This window comes from Colossoma macropomum, unplaced genomic scaffold, assembly GCF_904425465.1.
Source record: "Colossoma macropomum unplaced genomic scaffold, Colossoma_macropomum, whole genome shotgun sequence".
Taxonomy (NCBI): Eukaryota; Metazoa; Chordata; class Actinopteri; order Characiformes; family Serrasalmidae; genus Colossoma; species Colossoma macropomum.
This window is the reverse complement of record NW_023494805.1, coordinates 40777119-40801243: the sequence shown is the minus strand read 5'-3', so window position 1 is coordinate 40801243 and position 24125 is coordinate 40777119. Positions and strand designations below refer to the sequence as shown.

The window sequence follows — 24125 nt, the reverse complement described above, 5'->3', positions numbered from 1 at the left end:
CACGTTTACATGCACTTGAGTAATCAGATAACGGGGAAACTCCATGTCTACATGAGTCAGACAGTAATCAGATTTCTGCTTTGCAACCAGCCAATAAACTCACAGAAGACGACGAGACGGACGGCTAAATGAACATACATCGTTTAGAAGATGAAGAATATTTAAATCCTTAATTTCATCAAGCATGTATTTGGTTTCTGCTCGCTTATTTCCGGTACCGCCGTCTGTTTTCACACGTGCAGGCTGAGAAATCCGAAAGAAATCAGAGTAAGAGTTTACAGCACTGAGAAATCTGACTACTGAGTTAAAATCCAGCTCTCTTTATCAGATTTCTAGACCTTAATCTGATTTAAGGAATCAGTGTGCTGTTTACATGACCATTTGAACAATCAGATAACTGCAGAAATCTCATTATGATCGGATTATTGAGCGCAGGTAAACGCACTCATTGATGGTGTCTAATTTATTGTGTTAGATTGTTTGAGGCTCCAGTCGGGTAGTGTTAGTGAAACTCTCTCCTGCCTCCTGCTCGTCTGCCAGTTTCAGAATCCGCCGTATAACGTCTGACAGCCGGCTTCTGTTGTGTCACAGCGGATTTCTTTCCTTTCGCTCTCACTGCCTGTGTTTTGATGTCTCTTTCACTGTGGTGGATGACGGGCGTTCATTTTTACACTGAAGTCAGTTGGATATTTCTTCATTCCTCTGATCCTTTAACATCATCATCACCATCATCATCGCCATCAACAACAAGAACAAAAACCACGGTGATAATATTAGCAGTAATAATGTTTCTTTGATGGTGACGGATCATGTAAGTCAGTTTCAGCATTGATCTTTCAACATGCAGTTCTGCTTATAAGTTTGCATACCCCTGGCTGAATTTGTACAATATGTACCATTTTTAGAAAAATATGAGTGAGTTCTCCAAAAAGTGGCTCAGTGATGTGGAGGGACTGTGAGGGCCAATCCGGAACTTTGTTCTGCCACAGCCACTGAAGGGTCACCTTGGCTTTGTGTGGAAAGTCCAAGTGCGTGTAAATCTCCCAGCGCTGGCCAGCGTAGACTGACACAGTGCTGAAGCCATTTAAAGGCTGTGTTTGAGCAAGACGGCTACAGTCACAGATTCCACCGCAATAACAACCAGTGCACGTCAGCTTGCACGACTGCAGATGGTTTATGGGTCTCACTTTATTTGGATCGTCCACTATAGATCATCTACAGATTTTCAAATTGTTAACAAACTGCCTGTTGAAACTCAGTTGATTGTACACAGTGGTGGGGTTGGGGTTAGGATTTGGGTTGAGGTTAAGGTGAGTTAAAGAACATTATTGTCAATTTAGTAGAACGTAACTCCATCCATCCATCATCTAAACCGCTTATCCTTCTGGGTCGCGGTGGGGTGCTGGAGCCTATCCCAGCTGTCATTGGGCGGAAGGCAGGATACACCTGGACAGGTCGCCAGTCCATCGCAGGGCAGACAGACAGACATACACATTCACTCACACCTAGGGGCAATTTTAGCATGTCCAATCAGCCGGACTGCATGTCTTTGGACTGTGGGAGGAAACCGGAGTACCCGGAGGAAACCCACGCAGACACGGGGAGAACAGGCAAACTCCACACAGAAACGACCCTGGTCACTCGGCTGGGAATTGAACCCAGGCCCTTCTTGCTGTGAGGCAACAGCGCTACCCACTGCGGCACCATGCCGCCCCAGTTGAATGTAACTTGAAAGTATCTACAAAGCATCTAAAGTGGACTGTCCAAATGAAGTGTTACTGGTTTTTGGTTCAAAGTAGAAAAGAGCATAAAAAATTAATAATCTTAATAATTTCGTGTGCAATTGCATTGTTTGTGTGTTAACTTTAACAGCCCTAATGATAATAATAATCTCATTTATAGTAGTAGTAACTACTGACTGATTAAAATTTCTTGGTCTGTTAAATCAGCCAACCAATATATTGGTTAAACCCTAACCTGTAAGAATAGTAATGATAGTAATTACTCATAAATGTGCTGTCTTGAATAAGTCTGTGAAATCAATCAGTTTTATGGGCATATAGAATTCGCAACAAATCGAGGGCAATTTCAAATCTCTCTACAACAGTAAATAAATTAATTCAAATTATTCTGATATGAATGACTTTCAATGTTAACAATTCTGAGAAATGTCTTGCGGTGTAATTCCACCGCTCTCTTAAAGGTTCCTTAGAAAAAGGTCAATTAAAAAGGAAAATAAAATGTTTCTTGTTTGGTTCAACCTTCCACTGTTACAGTATCACAATCAGTGTGGTGTTGATAGATCCCTGAAGAAACCGAGCTGGGCTTTCTGACCCACACTGCTCACTGCCTGTGCTTTCTCAGCTGCTTCAGGCCTCTTCAGCAGTTTGATATGGAGGTTTCATCAGAACTGAGCAGCTGCTCAGCTAAAAGGCAGAGGAGATGAAACGAGCTTTCGAACAGCAGAAGACTGCTCAGAGTGAAGAGTCTCCATATGAGAATAGATTATTGCCAGGATTTGACACTATTTAAAACCTATTTAATTGTGTAACAAATTCATATTGAGATATTTACTGTAATAACGCAGCAAATTAGTTTGAGGTTGACGTTGAGCTCAACCACACAGCATTAAAGCAGGTGGTGGTTAAAAAGGTGTCAACATTTTAACTAAAACAAGTGTTTTTATTCTGAGGATTAGGTTTTGATGTTTTAAATACTACATTTTTACAATTTTTTCATGTAAATTTAAAGTAAATTAATAGCTACTGAGTTGCATTACATTTACAGTTATGTAAAAATAAATAAACAAAAATATATACAGTAAATAAACAAAACGTTTTCTTAAGCATCTAAAAAATAACATCTAACAGGTAAATGCCATCGAGCCAAGCTGAGTGTGTTTTATTTGTGGCGCAGAACATAGATTTTAGCAAAATTAAATGTTTTAAAAATGTAAGTGTATAAATATCAGGACTTATAGGTGAGTTATGTTAGATAGAGTTAGTATCTGTGTTGGTTCTCGGTATCGGCTGATACTAAAGGGTCAGGTATCGGAAAAAGTAATATCTCTATCAGCTACATCACAGTAATGTTGTGAGTGCGGAGTCACAGGATACAGATGCTATTTTACTGTTAGTATGGATCAGTAATTTACTGTGAAAGTTATGAAACTGGAAAATTGTAGTTTACTGTCATTTTACAGCAGATTTCTTCACAGTGTGGAAATATTTACAGTGTCGTTGACTTCACAAGACAAATAAATAACAGAAAACATACATACGAAATCACACACAAGCTTCATAGACACCAGCCATCAAAGTAGCTAAAGTGCCATTAAATTTACATTTTATCAGGTTAGTAAATATCTTTACAATTAATTAGAGAAATCACATAAGGAATAAAAAATACTTAAAAATGTTTTTTGTGGTCCAAATTTTTTTTTGTGGCCTGATGTAACCAGTGGCGCCTTCCAGAGTCTTCTCTCGCTCCCAGTTAAATTATTAACATTGATATTAACGTGCTTTAGCATTTTAAAAGCTGTGCATATACAGTACATTACTGTAAAAGTAGGAAACCTAGTTTTTAGTAGACTGGTACCGTAAGACAACACGCTATGCTTAAACACTCAAGCTCTCTCTGTCTCTCTCTGTCTCTCTCTGTCTCTCTCTCTCTGTCTCTCTCTCTCTCTCTCTCTCTCTCTCTTTCTCTCTCTCTCTCTCTCTCTCTCTCTCTCTCTCTCTGAGGTGCCTTTGGCGTATCCAAGCAGCTGGATTGTAGCGGTTAAGTATTTAAGATAATAGGTTGCTGGCTAAGCACCATCTGTTCAGCTCAGTTTCCACAAAACGCCGACGCTTTTCTTTTCTGCACTTCCTTTTTTGGTTTTAAGCAAAGTTAACTGCAGGACAGATTAGAGCTGAGCAATATGACAATATTTATCGGCGTCTTGATAAAATACATCACAGTATGCTTTTCTGAGCATTTTGTGGGTATCATTAGTACTTAAAAAGTACTTTCCAACTGCATGTTTGATTACAAAGAGAGCGTCATCAGTCCTGTTTAGATTTAGTGGCGAAGTGTGTGAAATGTTGAATAGTTAAAGTAGTCCAGAGTAAATGGATTCATAGGTTTTGATATCATTTTTAAAATGTGGCAGTACTTTTTCCGTTCTAACTTACTGGATGTCAGGAAAAATAAATATTGTGACACACTGTGTATCGTAAAAAACTTCCTGAAGTGTCGTGATATTATGTTTTGCCATACTGCCCACCTCTAGGACAGATGGTAATAAAAAACACCAAAAGTCTCCATAACCACATAAAAGTGGGTGATATGGCACAAAGTATAAGATCGTGATTGGTGATTATCATTTTCATTGTACAACACTATCACAATGTTTAGTTTTTCAGAAGTTTTTGAAGTTGTTTCAGACAAAATGCACCTGTAAAACAGCAGTGCATTTAAAAACGACTAATAATAGTGATTTTTAAAAAATATAAAAATAAACTATAACATTTTGTAGAAATACATTAATTCGATGCGATAAAATAAGAAAGGCATTATAGGCCTGATATCCAGTCAGCTACTTGCTGCTGTGCAGTGTTTGTTGTTACTGTACACCAGTTGTTGTTGTGAAATGGTGCAGGTGTGGTGTAGAAACCACAATGTCTTTATATACATTTTATTCAGTGAAATTTACTGTAACACTGTAGGCCTAAAATACATGACAAGACATTGTTACACTCTGAATCATTTCAAATGGATAGTACGCTCTCAGAAATAAAGGTAGTACACTGTCATTGGGGCAGGACCCCTGTTGTTACTGGGGTGGAACCCTCAAGGGTCCATCTCAGTACCTTTGGTCAGGGAACATAACTGAACCATAATCCACTGAAGTGATATGTTCTAAGCTGTACTGACTCCACACACCCCGTCTCGTCTCCAGGCTTTTATTTTACTGTTCTGTTTAAAACATTCGGTTATGAAAAGGTACAAATACGAACTTTTCACCTGGAAACACTTATTTAAGGTTCACAGTCAGACCTTAAAACCACTGTTGTACCTTTGAGGGAACATTTACACTGTTTGTACCTTGATGAACGAAAAATGTATCTGCACAGAACCTTTATTTCTAACAGTGAACTGACTACATTATGGCAATTACAAAGAGGGAGAGCCAATAAATGTTAGTGATAGAGTGATACTAACATTGTTAGTTATTATAGATTATAGAATAATCTATTATAAATTAGATTATTATTATTAGATTATTGTGATAAAGGTTATTAGCAAGATGCTGATTATCCCTGGATTTCCTTGTGATTTGAATTTGATGGTGTCTTGTAAGAAAAATTTTACATTCTTTACCATGTTTTTGTCACATTTTGACATCAAAAACAGAAATAAGTGCAGACTTCAGCCTGTTGAGAAACTAAATCAAGGTTAAATTTAATTAATTTATAAGTACTTATATTATTAGATATCCAATTATGTGACTACGTTTAAATAGTCTATCAAAATGACAGTAATAAAGTCTAAACTCCACTTAAGTCTATTCACAGATGCAGGTGCAGAGGCTGCTGATGTACCCCAGTACTTTTCTGTCTCCTGTGATGTTGTAGTAAACACTAATTGCATGGAATCCAGATGCATTTTTCCCCCCAGTCTCTTTCACTGCTCATTTGTTCATGTCACTTCAATCTCTTGGCTCATCCTGGTCCTAAAATAGCACAGTTCCAATCTCCCCTGCGGCCCAAACCCAGACAGACCTCTCCTGGGCAATCACACCCTAGACCACCCCCCCCCCACCGCCCTGCCTCCACTAACCCCTTTCTTGGCCGATAGACTAATGATGCATTGTGTTATGGACTTTGAAAGTAGTAGGGCTGATGTGGCCTCTTTTTCCTCCGAGCAGATAGAAGCTCCAGGCTTATTAGTTTCTCACCCAGTAGAGAAAACTGGGGGGCGGGGGTTTTTTTTGTGGCAATATTGCCTAGTAGGTATTTTGGGGGTGGTGGCTTTGAAGATTAGGAGTCTTATATGTACTTAACTACAAAATTAAGTGTACCCCTGAGGCCCAAGAAGTCAAGACTCAATATTTTTTCATGATAAGTGGCTCACAAAAACAAAGCTCTGATAGATCATCCATGTGTGCACTCTGAACATGTTCTCTAAGTAAACTCAGGAATATTCAGAAATCTGAGGAAGTGCATAAGGATTAAAGGGGAACTCCACCGATTTTGCTAAATTACTCAATGATTCAGCGGTTTAGATGAAACAAAACAAAACGCCTTTCTAGAGAAATTCTAGAGTCAGAGTTCACCATTATAGCACTAGGAACCAGACAACCGAAGCATTTAATGGCTCTAAAAGCTACATCCCATTATGTTATTACACAAAGTGGTTATAAATGCATTGATTGATACCTGAGACATTGTTTTGTGATAGTTTTGTTATAAAGTTTTGGCCTTAAAATTTTTTTTTTAGTATAAACTATTACTCCAGGATCACTTCCGTGTTTCATGGCAAAACTGCATTATCAACTGAGATCAGTGTACGCAAGCGAACGTGCTTTTGTAATTACTCTACTGTAGGTACAGCCGTTGTATCCGAATCAGTTCCCCCTCAAATCACTGAACAGATAATAGTGCCAACAACACTGGAACTCCGGAAAGCGGAAAGGTTCAAAAAAGGTTTGTACGGCAGCTGTATTCACCCAATCGCCGACGAACAGTACAAAAAGTATTTATCAGTATGATTGTTTGCTGTTTACACGAATTGAAAGTAATATTTATCACGGAATCTCAATTATGCCGTGTTATATTGGGTGAATTTATATTGGGGATTGGGTGAAAACGCGGCCGTTCAATCTTTTTTGAACCTTTTTGTTTTCTGTAGTTCCGGTGTTTCTTGGCGTTGTTTTCTGTTCAGTGAATGCACATCTAAATGGGTAGTTCTTTTAATGGCCAGATAGCACAAAAGCTGCGCACTTCATTTTAAAAAGCACTGCACAGATTTACTTGTTTAGTGCAGAAATAATGCAGTAATTGGACAAAATTGAGGGCTCTGGGAAAAACTGGGAGGGTTGGTTGAATTTACGTGAATTCTCATCATCACAAGTTTGCAAATTCCTGGAGGGGGTTTGCAGTGGAGAACTTGGAGGGTCTGAGTTTGATGTAGTGATACCACCTTCATTTGGTCTTTGTATGTGGTGTGTTTAGCTTTGTTATTCCTCTGTGAAGAACAGATCATTTTCTGGGTGTTGATTTTCTATGCTAATGACCACTGCTCGCATTGGCTGTCTCAATAGAAAGGTGTAACCAGGAAAGTATGGTGGTGGAGAGCTCCACAATGGCTGCTGCAGGGCACAGTATAGAGAGACCATATATGTTAAGCAGGTTTACGCTAAAAGAAAGAGTGAAAGTATGAAGGCTGGGTGGGGGGGCGTGGTTATATGAGTGAAAGTATGAAGGCTGGGTGAGGGGGAGTGGTTATATGAGTGAAAGTATGAAGGCTGGGTGGGGGGGAGTGGTTATATTAGTGAAAGTATGAAGGCTGGGTGGGGGGGGAGTGGTTATATGAGTGAAAGTATGAAGGCTGGGTGAGGGGGAGTGGTTATATGAGTGAAAGTATGAAGGCTGGGTGAGGGGGAGTGGTTATATGAGTGAAAGTATGAAGGCTGGGTGAGGGGGAGTGGTTATATGAGTGAAAGTATGAAGGCTGGGTGGGGGGGAGTGGTTATATTAGTGAAAGTATGAAGGCTGGGTGGGGGGGGAGTGGTTATATGAGTAAAAGTATGAAGGCTGGGTGGGGGGGGAGTGGTTATATGAGTAAAAGTATGAAGGCTGGGTGGGGGGAGTGGTTATATTAGTGAAAGTATGAAGGCTGGGTGAGGGGGAGTGGTTATATGAGTGAAAGTATGAAGGCTGGGTGAGGGGGAGTGGTTATATGAGTGAAGTATGAAGGCTGGGTGAGGGGGAGTGGTTATATGAGTGAAAGTATGAAGGCTGGGTGAGGGGGAGTGGTTATATGAGTGAAAGTATGAAGGCTGGGTGAGGGGGGAGTGGTTATATGAGTGAAAGTATGAAGGCTGGGTGAGGGGGAGTGGTTATATGAGTGAAAGTATGAAGGCTGGGTGAGGGGGAGTGGTTATATGAGTGAAAGTATGAAGGCTGGATGAGGGGGAGTGGTTATATGAGTGAAAGTATGAAGGCTGGGTGGGGGGGAGTGGTTATATGAGTGAAAGTATGAAGGCTGGGTGAGGGGGAGTGGTTATATGAGTGAAAGTATGAAGGCTGGGTGAGGGGGAGTGGTTATATGAGTGAAAGTATGAAGGCTGGGTGAGGGGGAGTGGTTATATGAGTAAAAGTATGAAGGCTGGGTGAGGGGGAGTGGTTATATGAGTGAAAGCATGAAGGCTGGGTGAGGGGGAGTGGTTATATGAGTGAAAGTATGAAGGCTGGATGAGGGGGAGTGGTTATATGAGTGAAAGTATGAAGGCTGGGTGAGGGGGAGTGGTTATATGAGTGAAAGTATGAAGGCTGGGTGAGGGGGAGTGGTTATATGAGTGAAAGTATGAAGGCTGGGTGAGGGGGAGTGGTTATATGAGTGAAAGTATGAAGGCTGGGTGGGGGGGAGTGGTTATATGAGTGAAAGTATGAAGGCTGGGTGAGGGGGAGTGGTTATATGAGTGAAAGTATGAAGGCTGGGTGAGGGGGAGTGGTTATATGAGTGAAAGTATGAAGGCTGGGTGAGGGGGAGTGGTTATATGAGTGAAAGTATGAAGGCTGGGTGGGGGGGAGTGGTTATATGAGTGAAAGTATGAAGGCTGGGTGAGGGGGAGTGGTTATATGAGTGAAAGTATGAAGGCTGGGTGAGGGGGAGTGGTTATATGAGTGAAAGTATGAAGGCTGGGTGAGGGGGAGTGGTTATATGAGTGAAAGTATGAAGGCTGGGTGAGGGGGAGTGGTTATATGAGTGAGTATGAAGGCTGGGTGGGGGGGGTGGTTATATGAGTGTAAAATAGTAGGAAATCACCCTGCATTAACCTATCCTAGGCCAAAATCTTCTCAAAACCATAATAAAACAAAGTCGCAGGCATCAGGCAGTGAATTCATAACCACTTCATGTAACAACTTTCTGTGAAGGAGCTTTTAGAGGCATTCAACTTTTCAGACGTCTGACTGCTCTGAATTCTTTCTCTACAACAAAGAATTTCACACCAAACCACTCTGAACGTCTTTGTTTACATCCTAACTATTTGATTATGCAGAAAAAAGAAGAATCTGCAAATTTCAGCTGTAACTGATTCTTTCAGGGATTGCTATATTTTGACCTTCTTAAAAACACTGAGAATGTGTGATATTAGGGCATTGTTGTATGGATAGAGCTGTTGCACATTGTTATTATGGAGTGAAGTGGAGGCTCTAACCTTCCGCTCTTATCGCTCTAAAGACTCTGAAGGACGATATGTGTCTAAAGGATATCATACTACATACTAGGCAAGGGCCTCTCATATAATTTCCCCTTTTTCAAGGGCTTTATGATCTGTCAGCGAAATGTCTCATACTGCATTTACAAAAGAGCAGAATACAATGCTTCTGATGATCTACCTGCACACTGACGTAAAGCAGCATCGTAAATTAGCGTGAGAGAAGCAGAATGGAGCTCTGCTCTGTTTCAGTGCCCTTCAAAGTAATAATTAGGGGGAAAAATCAAATTTACACACTTTTCAGACACCAAACCCAAGATAGGCTTTGGTGTCTGAGGTTTGCTTCTTTAGTCGTACACTGGAGATACGAGGCTGTAGCTGAAAAGTAAAGGATGCTTATGTACAGTAATTATCAAGTCTATCAGTAATTTCTGATAGACTTGCTTCTGTGACAGTGACTGTATATCTATATAGTATATATCTATACACTGTATATATATATATATATATATATATATATATATATATATATAAGTTAGGGCTGGGCGATAAAACGATAACGATAAGTATCGCGATATAACTTTTCCTCGATAGAGCGATAAGACAGGTTCGATAAATGTTCGATATAATACACCATTCTCACACTTCCACGTTTTAGCGAAAGCCCTGGTGGCGTTTTCTACTGCAAGGAAAGCAACACTACTCTGCTGTCGCCAGGAGAGGGCGCACTTCCGAATTTTTCGACTTGATTAGAGAGGGAGGAGGCCACGAGTAAAAAAACGGTCACCAAATATACTTTAGCAACGGTTGAAACACGGAGTTATACAGTCCCTGTTTGAGTGGAGCGACCGGCGATCTGTTCTCCTGTGACCGAGTAACGAGATAAGTGACGTAACTGTGCTGTCCTACGGTGAACTCACCTCTTTCCGTGCATCCTAACAGCTTTAGCGGTGTTAAATCACGTCTACAGCGCCGTGTTACAGCGCCAAACCGCCATATTTTAGTATTAGTGCATTCTCGAGCAACGAAAGTGAAAGAAAGAAGTGGTTCATGTTCGAAAGTAAACTGAGGAAGCTGTGAGGCGTTGGAGAGCGGGAGAGCGCTAGCTTTCCAGGCTAGCTGTTTTTAGCTAACTTGAAGCAGCGCTCCGGCAAAACACGGTGAATTGATGATACTGTAGATCAAACAAGACACAAAATCACCGCTTTCAGTTTAAACATACCTAAAAGGAGGACTCTGTGACTGGAGTGAGAGATTCACACTGCAGATAATGCTTTTACACAGCGAGCGTCAGATATACTGCGGTTCACCCTTCAAACTACTACGATAGCATAGAGAAACCCAGCCGTCTAGCTGGTGTCTGAATACTGTGATCTGCTCTGACATGGATGTGGTAGGAGTGACCGCAGTGACCTACCGAACCGAGTTGACGTTGTTGAGAAACTAAAGAGTTTAGCTCTGTTGTTGGCCACTTGTTTAGCATTTGTAGCGGGGTAGCCGAGCGCTCGTCACCAGACAGCTAAAATAATCTGTTTTCTTTCTTAAATCATAACTATTACAAAAAGTGCAGCTGTGCTTTTCAAGCTGATAAAAACAGCTCAGAAACTTTCTCCCACTGTCCCAAGACAGATTAGTGAAATGTTCCACTGTTTGCCGAGTGTTTGTCATGATAAGTGATAGTTTAAAACCACAGTTAACCACCCAGCAGCAAAATCAGCCTTCAAACGTGAAAGAAATCATGATTTGACATTTATCGCGATATGTATCGATATCAAACGATATGAATTTTATTTATCGCGATAACGTTTTTGGCCATATCGCCCAGCTCTAATGTAAATATAATATATATATATATATATATATATATATATATATATATATATATATATATTTTTTTTTTTTATATATATGGCTGCATTTGACTACATTTGGGGAATTGTGGCATAACCAAAGTACTGTTATTGGGATATGCTTATATGCTTATATATTATGCTTATGTATATGTCTTTTTCTTGATACATCATTTTCTTCCAAATATTAGGTTCACTCATCGGTGCGTACCCTACTGATCTGCTCCATTTGTGGACAAATATGTACTTTCTTTTACTTATAGACCTACACTTCTAAAAAAGATGGTTCTTCAAAGGTCCTTTAGGAATGAAAACGGTCCTATATGAATGCTCAAAGAACCCTTTGCATGATTAAACGGTTCTTTGCACCATGAAAGGGTTCTTAAGAATGTGCTGCAAGAACAGTGGGCCTCATTCTCCAATACCCTCCTAAGTTTGTTCTTAAGTGTGTTCTTGATAAAGGTCCTAAGAAAAGGTCTACGTCAGATTCATGACGTGTTCTCAAAGCGCAGAACTGTTCACACCTTTGTGCTCTTGAGTGTGTGTAGATTCTGTTCTTACCTAAGAACAAATCCCAGATAAGAGAACACTGGTGACTGAACCCTTTTCAAGAAGGTTCTATATAGAACCATCTACAGCATGCTGTCCATTAATCTGAAGAACGCATTCATTATATAAAGCTTGATATAAACATGATATAAACCCTTTAATCATGCAAAGGGTTTTTTGAGTGTTCTTGGTTCTATATAGAACCACTTTACTAAAGGGCCTGTGAAGAACCATGTTTTTTAAGAGTGTAATTAATGTTTGAGGGTGTAGTTATGGGTACTTTTAGAGCTGGACCGTTCCTGTTAAGTCTGATTTCATTGGCTTGAAGCTGTGGGCACTCCAGGCTGCTGCCTCAATGTTTTCTACATGGGGAGAAGCAAAAGTCAGGCTAATACAGGTACTGAAGGTGGTTCTGAAGGGAACGTGTAGTTCAGTAAACGGTTAATGTAATCTAGTTCACTAGTTTGTTTTTTTTTGCAGTTATGCATGGCGAGTGACATTATGTTCACTGAAGAGCAGTTTCAGAGAAACGGTACCCAGCCGGCCCTCTCGTTTTCTATTGGCTGATGCTGCTGAGGTTTGCAAATTTGCGAGGTTGAAGTTTACCGATAAACTCGATAATTGCAGCAAATTGATCGTTCGCCTTCTTGCATCCTTTTCAGGTGAACTGGCTTTTTCACCAGGCAGATTTTACTTGCGGTCAGTGTGACCACGATAAGTGAGGCAGTAATCAAATATCATATTTATTGATTGTTAAATAAAGTTTTTTATGTATTAATAAACAAATGTTCTCTGGACCAAACTGCCTCACCAAATGAAGAACCTCAGTAATTGCTTTTCCATTCCAGTCATGAACTGATGTCACATTATTCTGTCACAACCTTGTTTTCTTACTCATAGCTTGATCTAAATTTGCAGGTGTCCCACTGTTTGTTGTTTGTTGAGTCATCTAGGGTTATTGATTGTTTACTTGATTAATATGCTGGTGCAAAACGTTGAAGGACCTGCTTGACCATATTGGAGCCACTTCCATGTGCCTCTGAAGGCACAGCTGTGACGAAAAAGCCTCATCTGGATGTCCCTGAGATTTTAATGAGCTGTCGACCGTCACATCTTGAACTTTGTAATTCATGACTGCAGCTCCTGCATGACGTTTGGAAGTTTATGGAAATTGTAGTTAGGGTCTGACGAGAGTTCGGTACCGGATTTGAGTTCCACCAGGACAAGTGATGGGAATTTTTAACTTTGGAATTGAGTGGAATTTGATTGGTCTGATGGCTCTCATTGCTTCCAGTCAGATTCCACTCTGAGGTTTAGCCCACTTGTATAACCGTGAGTGGCACTGGCTTTAGCTAAGATGTGTACTTTGCCAGCTTAAGTTTCTTAAATATCAAAATGTGTATTAAATAGAATTAATCTTTTCGAAAGATGGCTAAATGTATTGTTTTTATAAGAACCAAATGGAATTCAAAGCATTTAACCAGTGGCATGAATCCTCATTGAATTCCATTTTTTTATGGATTTTTTGGGCTATGATTTCCTAGAAAATTGAGAGTTAAGAAGGAGGGCTGATTCCACACTTGTGGTTTCTCTGATGTGGTAAACCGAAGTGGAATTGTGGGATTGAGACGTACAAATGAATTTCAGACAGAAACGCAGAAATGCATGTGTAACGTGGCAGAATAGACAAGACGCTTGCAGTAACAGCAGAACTTGGCGGCTTTAATACAACAAACCAAACACGAAGTAGTAAAACAGGTATTAAAGTTGTGTGTTATGTTTGTGTGTTTGACAGGAGCTGGTGGGTAGCGCTCCTCCGCAGAGGAACTGGAAGGGAATTGCCATCGCTCTGCTGGTCATTCTGGTCATCTGCTCTCTGATCATCACCTCTGTTATCCTGCTGACCCCACGTAAGTTCCAGTGCTGATCACAGTGGTGATCATATTTTGTGTTATGAATAAATTAATACAGAATGCAATGTTTAATATTTTTTGACAGAAAAATATGTATTTTTTTAAATAAGTCAGCTGGCAGCGTTCTAAATCACACACTCCTAAACGCCAAGATAAATCACTAAATCAGCGATCAAATGGGATGTTGGAATACCAGTTGTTTTAACAAGTGGATATTTGAATGGCAAAATGGTTTCAAAATGCCTGTCCCTTGATATCTCCTATTCAAGGTTTTATTTAGGCTGTTTATAGACTAATACCTCCTGCTGTAGTGTATAGGAGTGTTTACTGAGGTTGTATATGGACTAATACCTCCTGTTGTAGTGTATAGGAGTGTTTACTGAGGTTGTATATGGACTAATACCTCCTGTTCTAGTGTATAGAGTGTTTATTGAAGTTGTTTATCGACTACTATCTCCTATTCTAGTGTATAGGAGTGTTTGTTGAGATTGTTCATGGACTAATATCTCCTGTTCTAGTGTATAGAGTGTTTATTGAAGTTGTTTATCGACTACTATCTCCTATTCTAGTGTATAGGAGTGTTTGTTGAGATTGTTCATGGACTAATATCTCCTATTTTAGTATATGAAAGTGTTTACTGAGGAAGTTTATGGATATTCTAGTGTATAGGAGCATTTATTGAGTTTTTTATGGACTAATATTTCCTATTCTAGTGTACAAGAGCATTTACTGAGGTAGTTTATGGATGAATACCTCCTATTCTGGTGTATAGGAGCATTTATTGCGTTTTTATGGACTAATATCTCCTATTCTAGGGTATAGGAGTGTTTATTGAGGTTGTTTATGAACTAATATCTCCTATTCTAGGGTATAGGAGTGTTTATTGAGGTTGTTTATGGACTAATATCTCCTATTCTAGGGTATAGGAGTGTTTATTGAAGTTGTTTATGTACTAATATCTCCTAGTATACAGGAGTGATTATTTAGGGTGTTTATGTACTAATATCTCCTATTCTAGGGTATATGAGTGTTTATTAAGTTTTTTTATGGACTGCTATCTCCTATTCTAGGGTATAGGAGTGTTTATTGAAGTTGTTTATGTACTAATATCTCCTATTCTAGGCTATAGGAGCATTTATTGAGGTTGTTTATGGACCAGTGTCTCCTATTACAGTGTACAGGAGCATTTACTTGGGTTGTTTATGGACTAATATCTCGTAGTATAGTGTATAGGAGTGTTGTATCTCATGAGGTGATTGGTCAGAAGTGACATGGTCAAGTAAAACACAAAGTTGAAAACAGGCAGAAGGACTCAGTGTAGGTCTTAAAGTCCTAAGCACACTGTGTGCTCTACATGGATCTCTGAATGTGCACTCAGTTTTACGTTCCTCCCCAGTAGCACGAGGCAAAGTGGTGAATGCAGGCCGGAGATGGTGTGTTGGCTTTTCGGGAAGAGCCGGCGTGTCCCTGCACTCCATAATGGCTCTTTAATGTGGATTATGGTAATGGTCCAGTCCCATTGAACGTAGATTATCACAGCCTAATAGCCTGAGCCGTTTATAAAATTGGCAGGACATCAGAGGTGCCATTTGCATCTTGTTGCGCGTAATTTTTGCTCCTATGTTTTATAGTCGGCCACCAAAGATGGCCAGCTTTTCAATTATCCCTTCACATCCTGGATCAAAGTCGTTAGGCGTTTTTTCCAATTTGCGACACGCATCGCGTTTCATCATCCTCATCTGCCGAAGCTGTAATTAGTCAGCAGGAGCCATTACATCATTTGTTTTAGATTACTTACTGTAATAACTCCGAGGTTCAGAGATAATAGAAACAGCCCTCGTTTAAAATCCCAGACGTCGACGTTAAGACATCATCGGGCGATGATGGGGTGAAAATGAAAAACTCGGATCTAAGCGCTGAGGGCTTGATGAACGTTAAGGAGCCACAAAAAGGTGACGTGATGAACGTTATTATCTAATTTATTTCTCCGGAGAGGTGAGAAGTGAATGTCAGTGAGATAGTGTTTGATGAATGAGAGCTGTGGAAGGTTCGTCTCGTGTCCCGTGCCTCAGTTTGCTTATCTTCACCTTATTTTTATGACCCTTTTCTGCACCTAAAATGATTATTTAACACAAACAAACTGCCTTTGTTTTTGTCCTTAAAGACAGTTGTAGAAGGTTTCATCAAGTCTTTCTCGAGTTTGGCTCCCACTGTTTGCCAGCGGTCGGCACTAATGGTTCTAGAGGCTTACAGCTTAACGTGTAACCCTGTGGCATAAACTCTAATTTAGAGTGTACTTACACTGCCTGGTTGCCTTGTACCGCACCCTTGTGTTGAATAAAAGCGTTCTCACGCAGCACAGTGGAGTTCATGACTGTACTTACTTTGGCTTGTGTTAGCTTAGCCTAGCAGGCTACAGCTTGAAGCTTAATAATAGGCAGTTTATATGCTATATAAAGGAATAACTGATATAGTGTGAATTTAAATTTTACAACAGGTCCAAAAGATATTTTTAGGTGTTTTGCTTGATTAAAGAATTCTGAGAACAAGAAGTGAGTAAATGATAAAGAAAATACTGTTATTATCTGTTCACAGAATTGTTTGTCAAGTTATCTGCTTTAAGATGTGATCAACACTTTTGGAACTCTAGATATTAATTTTCATTTAGTCATTTAGGTATTAAATGACTTTTCTCAGTCATTTTGTAATCTAACACAGATCCGTTCATCATTTTTGATACATTAACTTTTCTTCATTTATATTTTACGACTCCTTTGTGTCCTGCTGATTGTTTGGAACCTGTGAAGAGTGAATGGAACCGTCCTTCACATTTCAGTGGCTTTTATTGTTGCTCTAATCAAACAAATCAATAGTAAGCGTTTCCATCCGGCATGCTGGGTAGGTTTTTGAAGTAAAAATACGTCTAACAGAACCTGATACGGCTCATTCTGACAAATCACACTGGCATGGAGAAGAAGCTACTGTCTGTTCTGAGGCTGAAGTTGGCAGTTTCCCATTCAACTTTCCATTCCACCTTAAATGGTGCAGCAGTTGCACCCATTTTGGCTTCGTCCTTTTACTGACCGTTCTGCTTCAGAATTGACACCAGAATTGACGTCACATTGTCACTGATGTGCACAAACAATCAACAACAGAAATATTGTTGTCGATTTTTAGTGTTGGTATTATTGGTAATGTTAAATAATTGTTTCAGCACTAGCTGACTGACTCGTGACTTGCCCTTTTCTGACTTATGATTCGACTCAGACTCAAGACTTATGACCTAGCCTGAGAAAAAAAAGAGATTCAATTATCAGCTTGTAGCGCTTCAGTTCTGTCCTTATACACTGAAGTGTTTTCTACAAAGAAAGACTTGTTATTTGAAGCTTTGTGGAACCTGACAGGTTTTAGACAGGTGTTACTTTTGTACAGTGCAGTGCCTGCAGATAATAACGAGACTAAACTAAAATTCTCTATGACTTGAGACTTGAGATGCACTTACCTGAAGCAGTTTGTGACATCTCCTGACGATGCAGGTGCTCAGATCTTATCCGATCTTAATACTGAGTGAGTTTAAATGCGCTTAATAATCTAATAAATGCAGAAAATATGATTTTGTCTGTAATCTGATCAATGCGTTTACCTACACATGAGTAGTCAGATGATGGGAAAACTTTGGGTCTACATGTGTCAGACAGTAATCGTATTTCTGCTTTACAACCGGCCAATAAACTCACAGAATAAGATGTGACGTAAACGTAACGTTAAACTGAAGATGAAGAATATTTAAATCTGTCATTTCGTCAAGCATCAAGTCGGTTTCAGTGTTGCTCCAAAAGTGTTTTGCTGCGTCTCGTGGTGCTGTGTTAAACGCTGCTCGCTTATTTCCGGTACCACAGTCTGTTTTTACACATGCTCACACTGAGAAATGCGAAAGAAATCAGAGTAAGAGTTCTTATGCACTGAGAAATCTGATTACTGAGCTGAAACCCAGCCTCTTCATCAGATTTCTTCTCTGATTTCTAGACCTTATTCCAATCTAAGAAATCAGAGTGTGCCGTTTACACGACCATTTGAATAGTCAGATAACTGCAGAAATCTGATTATGATCGGATTATTGAGCGCATGTGAACACTCATTGGTATGTTTAGATGAAGAAGACACGTGATTCAGGTGAGAGTTCCAGCTTGTGAAGGGCTTTGTGATTAACTGATGAGTTGAATCAGGTGTGTTAGAGCAGAAAAAGCTCTCACACAGTGATGTGGGCCTCCAGGACCCGAAGCAAAGAGCAGTAATGCTGATTCTGTCTGCTAATTAAAAAATAAAAAGCGTGTGATTTGGATCGAAATGTGGATCAATAGCGTGCCAGCCAGACCAGGCCTGGTCCTCCACCGCGTGTCATCTCCCCTAATTGGCTCCAGACATGGCGCTGGGCTGGGAATTGCTTACGGAAGGCGAAATGTCTGGAGACAGCCTGAAAAATCAGAGGCGAAGGCCAGAGCCTCCGAGTCTCCTTTTGTTGCTGTTGTTGTTTCGCCCAATTTGTGAAGGTCTCAGGAGCTGTGAGAGGGAGAGGCGGCTCTCCAGCAACACAATGAAACCGTTTCGATATTTTAAAAATGTGCCATTAGGGTAGAAAAACAACCACCCTGTCTCTGGAGAGCGACAAAACAATATCTCAAACAGGCCGAGCTCTGTTAGGAGCAGGGAAATTACAGCGATGGAACAAGAGGACGACTAGACAAAACCTTTTCATTTGAAGAGACAGCTGTTCAGCCAGCAAGTACATGAAGATCGTCTTTGGTTCGTCCCTGCAGTCCTTTCTGCTCACAGGTATAAAACCGTTCATGTTCCTGAGAACAAAAGAAATCAACAAGCTCCCGAAAACATCTGACTGTCTACCCATCGCCTTCAGCTCATGTGGAAAAATGTGCCCCATTAATATAACAGGAGACTAAAACTTTGTATTAAAACTTTTATATTTTTATTGCTCGTCCATGTTAACCTGAAGGTTTTCAGTTCAGTCGTCTGGGGTTTTATTTTGTTCCAGCTCACCTGAACCTGTTTTCTGGAGTTGCAGAACTCATGTCATTGACAGCTAAGAGCACATCTGTGGACTTGCTAGGTTCTTGAGGACTAGACAGAGAATCTGGACTAAAGAAAATAATCTAAGTCCTTTAGGCCAGAAAGGCTATCAGAGCCATTTCCTCCTGTAAGCGATATAAGCAGTTGTTTCGGCGACCCCACAAGTACACAGTTAAAAAAGATGGTTCTCTAAGGGTTCTGTAGTAAAGAAAATGGTTCTGTATAGAACCAAGAACACTCCGAGAACTCTTTGCATGATTAAGGGGTTCTTTGCATCGTTTAAGGTGCAAAAAAACTTTCTGAAGAGGGCTCTATATAGCACCAGAAAGGGTTCTTCTATTGTTACAAGCTTGACATCACAATAATAGAAGAACCCTTTCTGGTGCCATAGAACCCTTTTCAAGAAGGTTCTATACAGAACAATCTACAACACATTCTCCATCAATCTGAAGAACCATTTCATGATGGAAGGAAGCTTTTAATTAACTGGTTCTTTATAGAACCAGTTTCTTTACTAAAGAACCCTTGAAGAACCATTTTTTAGAGTGTAGGTATTGTTTATTCATTTAATTTTGTTTTAAATCATAACTTTATATGTGGATTATGTTTATATACTGTACGCTCTTAAAAAAAGATGGTTCCTTGAGGGTTCTTTAGTGAATGGTTCTTTAAAGAACGACAAACACTTGAAGAACCCTTTGCATGAGGGTTGTTTGCATCATGAAAGCGTTCTTCAGAATGCGCTGTAGATGGTTCTATATATAACCTTTTTGAAAAGGGTTTTATATAGTACCAAAAAGAGTTTTTCTGTTTACAAGCTTGACATCGGACCAATAGAAGAATCTTTTATGGTGTTATATAGAACCCTTTTCAAAAAGGTTCTGTATAGATCCCTATTCAACACGTTCTCCATCAACCTGAAGAACGCGTTCATGATACACAGAACCCTTTAATCATGCAAAGGGTTCTTTAAGTGCTCATAGTTCTATGAAGAACCATTTTTTTTTACTACAGAACATTTGAAGAACCATCATTTTTAAGTGTGTTGTAATGATAGAAGAAAGCTTTTTGTGCTAGACAGAACCCTTTTCAAAAAGGTTCTATATAGAGCCATATTCAACATGTTCTCCATCAACCATCTTTATTAAAGTTTTTTCCTTATGATGCCACTTAGGGCCCCAAATGTTCCTGCAATTGTACAAACTCAGCGTGAGGTTTAACTCATGAGTTTAACTGTAGCTGCGTTCCAAAGCCAAGGCTGCAGTCGAGGTAGGGCGGGTCATCGGTAGGACTGTCCTGTGAAGACTCCTCCTTAGTAGCCTATTGGTCACACAAGTGGACCAGTCCTAATGAGGCTGCGTGGTGACGTCACCAGAGCGACGCAGAACTGGTGAGAGAACTGGTGAGAGAAAATGGAGCCTGTTGCGTTGAGTTTGTTGCTTTTTCATTTCTTCATAGAAATGGAAGAGATGTTCTTATGTAGTATGATAAACTACATATGTACAAATACTTCAAAATATAATACGATATATGGACGAACACGTTAATTAATCAATAATTTTACACTTTATAAGTGAACAACTCACATTTTAAAACAAATTCTGTTTCGACAGCTTTGTTTTCCGTCATTTTCATAGTGCTTTTTTTTTCCCTTTGCGTTCGTGCACAGAGAACTGTGGGTAACCGAGGGCCTGGAAGGACACATCTGATGCGTCCTCAAAATCCCTCAGAACATAGGCTGCATTTCTAGGCTGTATACGGAGTGTCCTTCACTTTGAAACGGTCTTCTGTGACGTAGAGGCCGAAAAATGCAGCCTAGGCTTTAGAACGCAGCTGAAGTTGGTTGTACACTCAACACACTGTCATGTTGTGATAATCCTACCTATTAGATATTGTGTTGAAGCTAATATTCACAGTGCCGTATTATGATGCAGAAGCAACGAACAAAAATGTAAAAAGAGAATGAAGTTAACATTTTCCAGCATTTACGCTGTAAATTGGGAAACCCCCAAAAGACGCACACCCACATACTTATTCATAATCACTCTGTCTGTTCACTGAAAAATCCCCTGCCAGAGAAATGACCCTTTTGGATGAAGAAGCTTTATGCATCTCAATGCAATGAATATTGATTGAACTTTATTTAATTTGAGTTAATGTCATTTTATTGGAGAACTGTTGCGTAAGAGATGCATTATGATGAAGTTTTACTGGGCTTTGTTTTTGTATTGCTATCATAAAAGAGGGCCCGTTACAGGAAAACTCAGTCTGGAGACCCGTATTCTTGGACTAGTAAAATGCCATCTCAACTTTATATCACGCCCAAAACAAACAAGAGGTGGGAAAAAATGACAGGACGGGGAAGCTGAGGTGTTGTTTTAGTGTGTCTGTGTTGTCTGTCTAAGCCACCAGTGCCATCTGTCCTCTTAGCAGGGGTGAAATATGCTGGGCATCGAGACAGAGTTATAGTGTTGTTCCTCGTGCTCTTAGGCGGTCTGTCCTTTTGAGTTTTGGTCCTTCTCAGTAGTTCTTCCTCACTCTGTTAGTGTTTACATGCAGAGATTTTCTCCAGTCCGATTGAATACATTCCGATTATAGATTCAGACTGAGGTGCTTATATACACTTTACTCAACAATCTGGTGGAAAATCTCTGTTTATATGCGCACTGCAAATAATCCGATTCAAAATTACATGTATGTGTAGAGAATCACTTAGTGTAGATGTTACCATGACAACCAGCATCACGTGAGTCAGAGTGAGATGAGCAGCAGTGAGCAGCGCTTGTGTTTTAATGACTTTAAAATGATGTCAGACTCAGGAAAACGTCCTTCACATGTCCTCATTAAAGAAGGCCGAGAGGAAGACGTCGTGTTCTGAGACACATAAGCTGGACGTCCGTCCCACCGCCGTCTTTTAAAGATCAGAGCATAAACTTCGCCTCCTCTGCAGACCAGTTTCTGCTCCGCCATGTTGAACGGTATAAACTCTCACTATGACGCGACGAACATGATCAGAACGGACTTAAACTTTCCGATAGGGAATGTAATCAGATACAGGCGTTTACACGGATATTATTCTTCTATTTAACAGATTATTTACAGGATTACCCACCTCGTTCAATCGGATAGGAACTGTATTCCGAATGGCCTCAATCGGACTAGACTATTCCGATTGAGGTGTTTACATGGACGTATTCTATTCCGATTGAGCCATTAGTCGGATTATGTAGCATGTAAACATTAGGCTAGTGGTTCTTCCTCGCTCTCTTAACAAGTTTGTCCTTTTGAGTCTTGGTCCCGCTCAGTGGTTCATCTTCATGCTCTTGGAGAGATTTTCCATTCCCTGAATCTTGGTTTTTCTTGATGGTCCTTCTAATGATGGCCATTTCAGTTGAATTTGCTTTTCAAATTTGCAAAGCATGATTTGAAAAGTAGTGAAGTAATATCCTCCCAGCCCCCAACACAACGCCCAGCATCTTACTGATTTAGTACTGACTCTTATTACTGTACTAGATTCCTTCTTCGGACTAAACATATTAGAACCTCTGACCAGACATTGAGACACAGGCTCTTCATTGTTAAGATCAATTATTTCTCACTCACTGATCATTGAAACAAGCAGGTAATTTGTGTGGGTGTGAGCAGAGGAGGGGATATGTAATGATTTGAATCTGATGTTGTTATTGTTTGTACAGTCATGCTGTGTGGAAAGCAAAACCATCCTTTACTAATGATGTGTATATCGCTTCACGTGAACCCGATGGCCCCCTGCATCTGAGACAAAGGCCCCCAACCTGAGTCATTCTCCATCAGTCGTACATATCGGACTCCAGGCTCAGCTGGCAGGAGCGGAAAGGTGGAGGCGTTTGCTTTTTAATCAACAGCAGATGGTACTCCGATGTAAACGTGTTCCCCGAATCACGCTCGTCAAACATGGAATGTCTAATGACGCTTGCCCTTCTGTGTACTCATCCACTCTCGTAACCACTTAGTCCGCGTCCTCCCACGACAACATCGTACGCATCATCAGCGAACAAGAACATTTACAAGAAGAAATTGGTTCAGCTGCAGCACAGCATCGAAACCTCTGTAACCTGAAGAAAACACTGCTTTCAGTGTACACCGATCAGGCATAACATTATGACCACCTCCTTGTTTCTGCGCTCATTGTCCATTTTATCAGCTCCACTTACTATATAGGTGCACTTTGTAGTTCTACAGTTACAGACTGTAGTCCATCTGTTTCTCTGATACTTTGTTACCCTGTTCTTCAGTGGTCAGGACCCCCATGGACCCTCACAGAGCAGGTACTATTTGGGTGGTGGATCATTCTCAGCACTGCAGTAACACTGACGTGGTGGTGGTGTGTTAGTGTGTGTTGTGCTGGTGCGAGTGGATCAGACACAGCAGTGCTGCTGGAGTTTTTAAACACTGTGTCCACTCACTGTCCACTCTATCAGACACTCCTACCTTGTCAGTCCACCTTGTAGATGTAAAGTCAGAGACGATAGCTCATCTGCTGCTGCACGGTTTGTGTTGGTCATCCTCTAGTCCTTCATCAGTGGTCACAGGACGCTGCCCACAGGACGCTGTTGGCTGGATATTTTTGGTTGGTGTATTATTCTCAGTCCAGCAGTGACACTGAGGTGTTTAAAAACTCCAGCAGCTCTGCTGTGTCTGATCCACTCAGACCAGCGCAACACACACTAACACACCACCACCACATCAGTGTTACTGCAGTGCTGAGAATGACCCACCACCCAAATAGTACCTGCTCTGTGAGGGTCCATGGGGGTCCTGACCACTGAAGAACAGGGTAACAAAGTATGCAGAGAAACAGATGGACTACAGTCTGTAACTGTAGAACTACAAAGTGCACCTATATAGTAAGTGGAGCTGATAAAATGGACAATGAGCGTAGAAACAAGGAGGAGGTCATAACGTTATGCCTGATCAGTGTATAACCGGAGTTTGTATAATGTACTGCTGTCCCTGTCTATACATGTTATGTACTTTATTGGTCCTACAAGGGAAATTTGTTATTTTGCTGCCTAACTATGCCCACTCTGGGAGCAGCACAGCGTCGCTAGCAGAGCAGTACCACCTGGGCCAGTGTGGGGGTTAAGTGTTTTGATCAAGTGGGCAGCCTGGTATACCTAGTCAGTCATGGGATTCAAATCGCAACCGTCCGGCTGATGGCTCTCTTCTCGTACCACTAGGCTACCGGCGACGCCGTTGTTGAGAGCAGTGGTTTTCAAACTGCATTGGTGGCTGCAGTGTGGGGAAGCGCGGATCAGGAGA

At 40.6% G+C, this 24125-nt stretch overlaps 1 protein-coding gene across 1 annotated transcript in view; it reads left to right on the top strand.

The window, feature by feature from the left end:
* dpp6b (dipeptidyl-peptidase 6b) overlaps positions 1-24125 on the top strand; it is a 202952-nt gene that overhangs the window by 111900 nt on the left and 66927 nt on the right. Inside the window, exon 2 of the mRNA XM_036596652.1 lies at positions 13622-13736. Within this exon, the coding sequence (XP_036452545.1) occupies positions 13622-13736 (115 nt within the window). The remainder of the gene's footprint in view (positions 1-13621; positions 13737-24125) is intronic.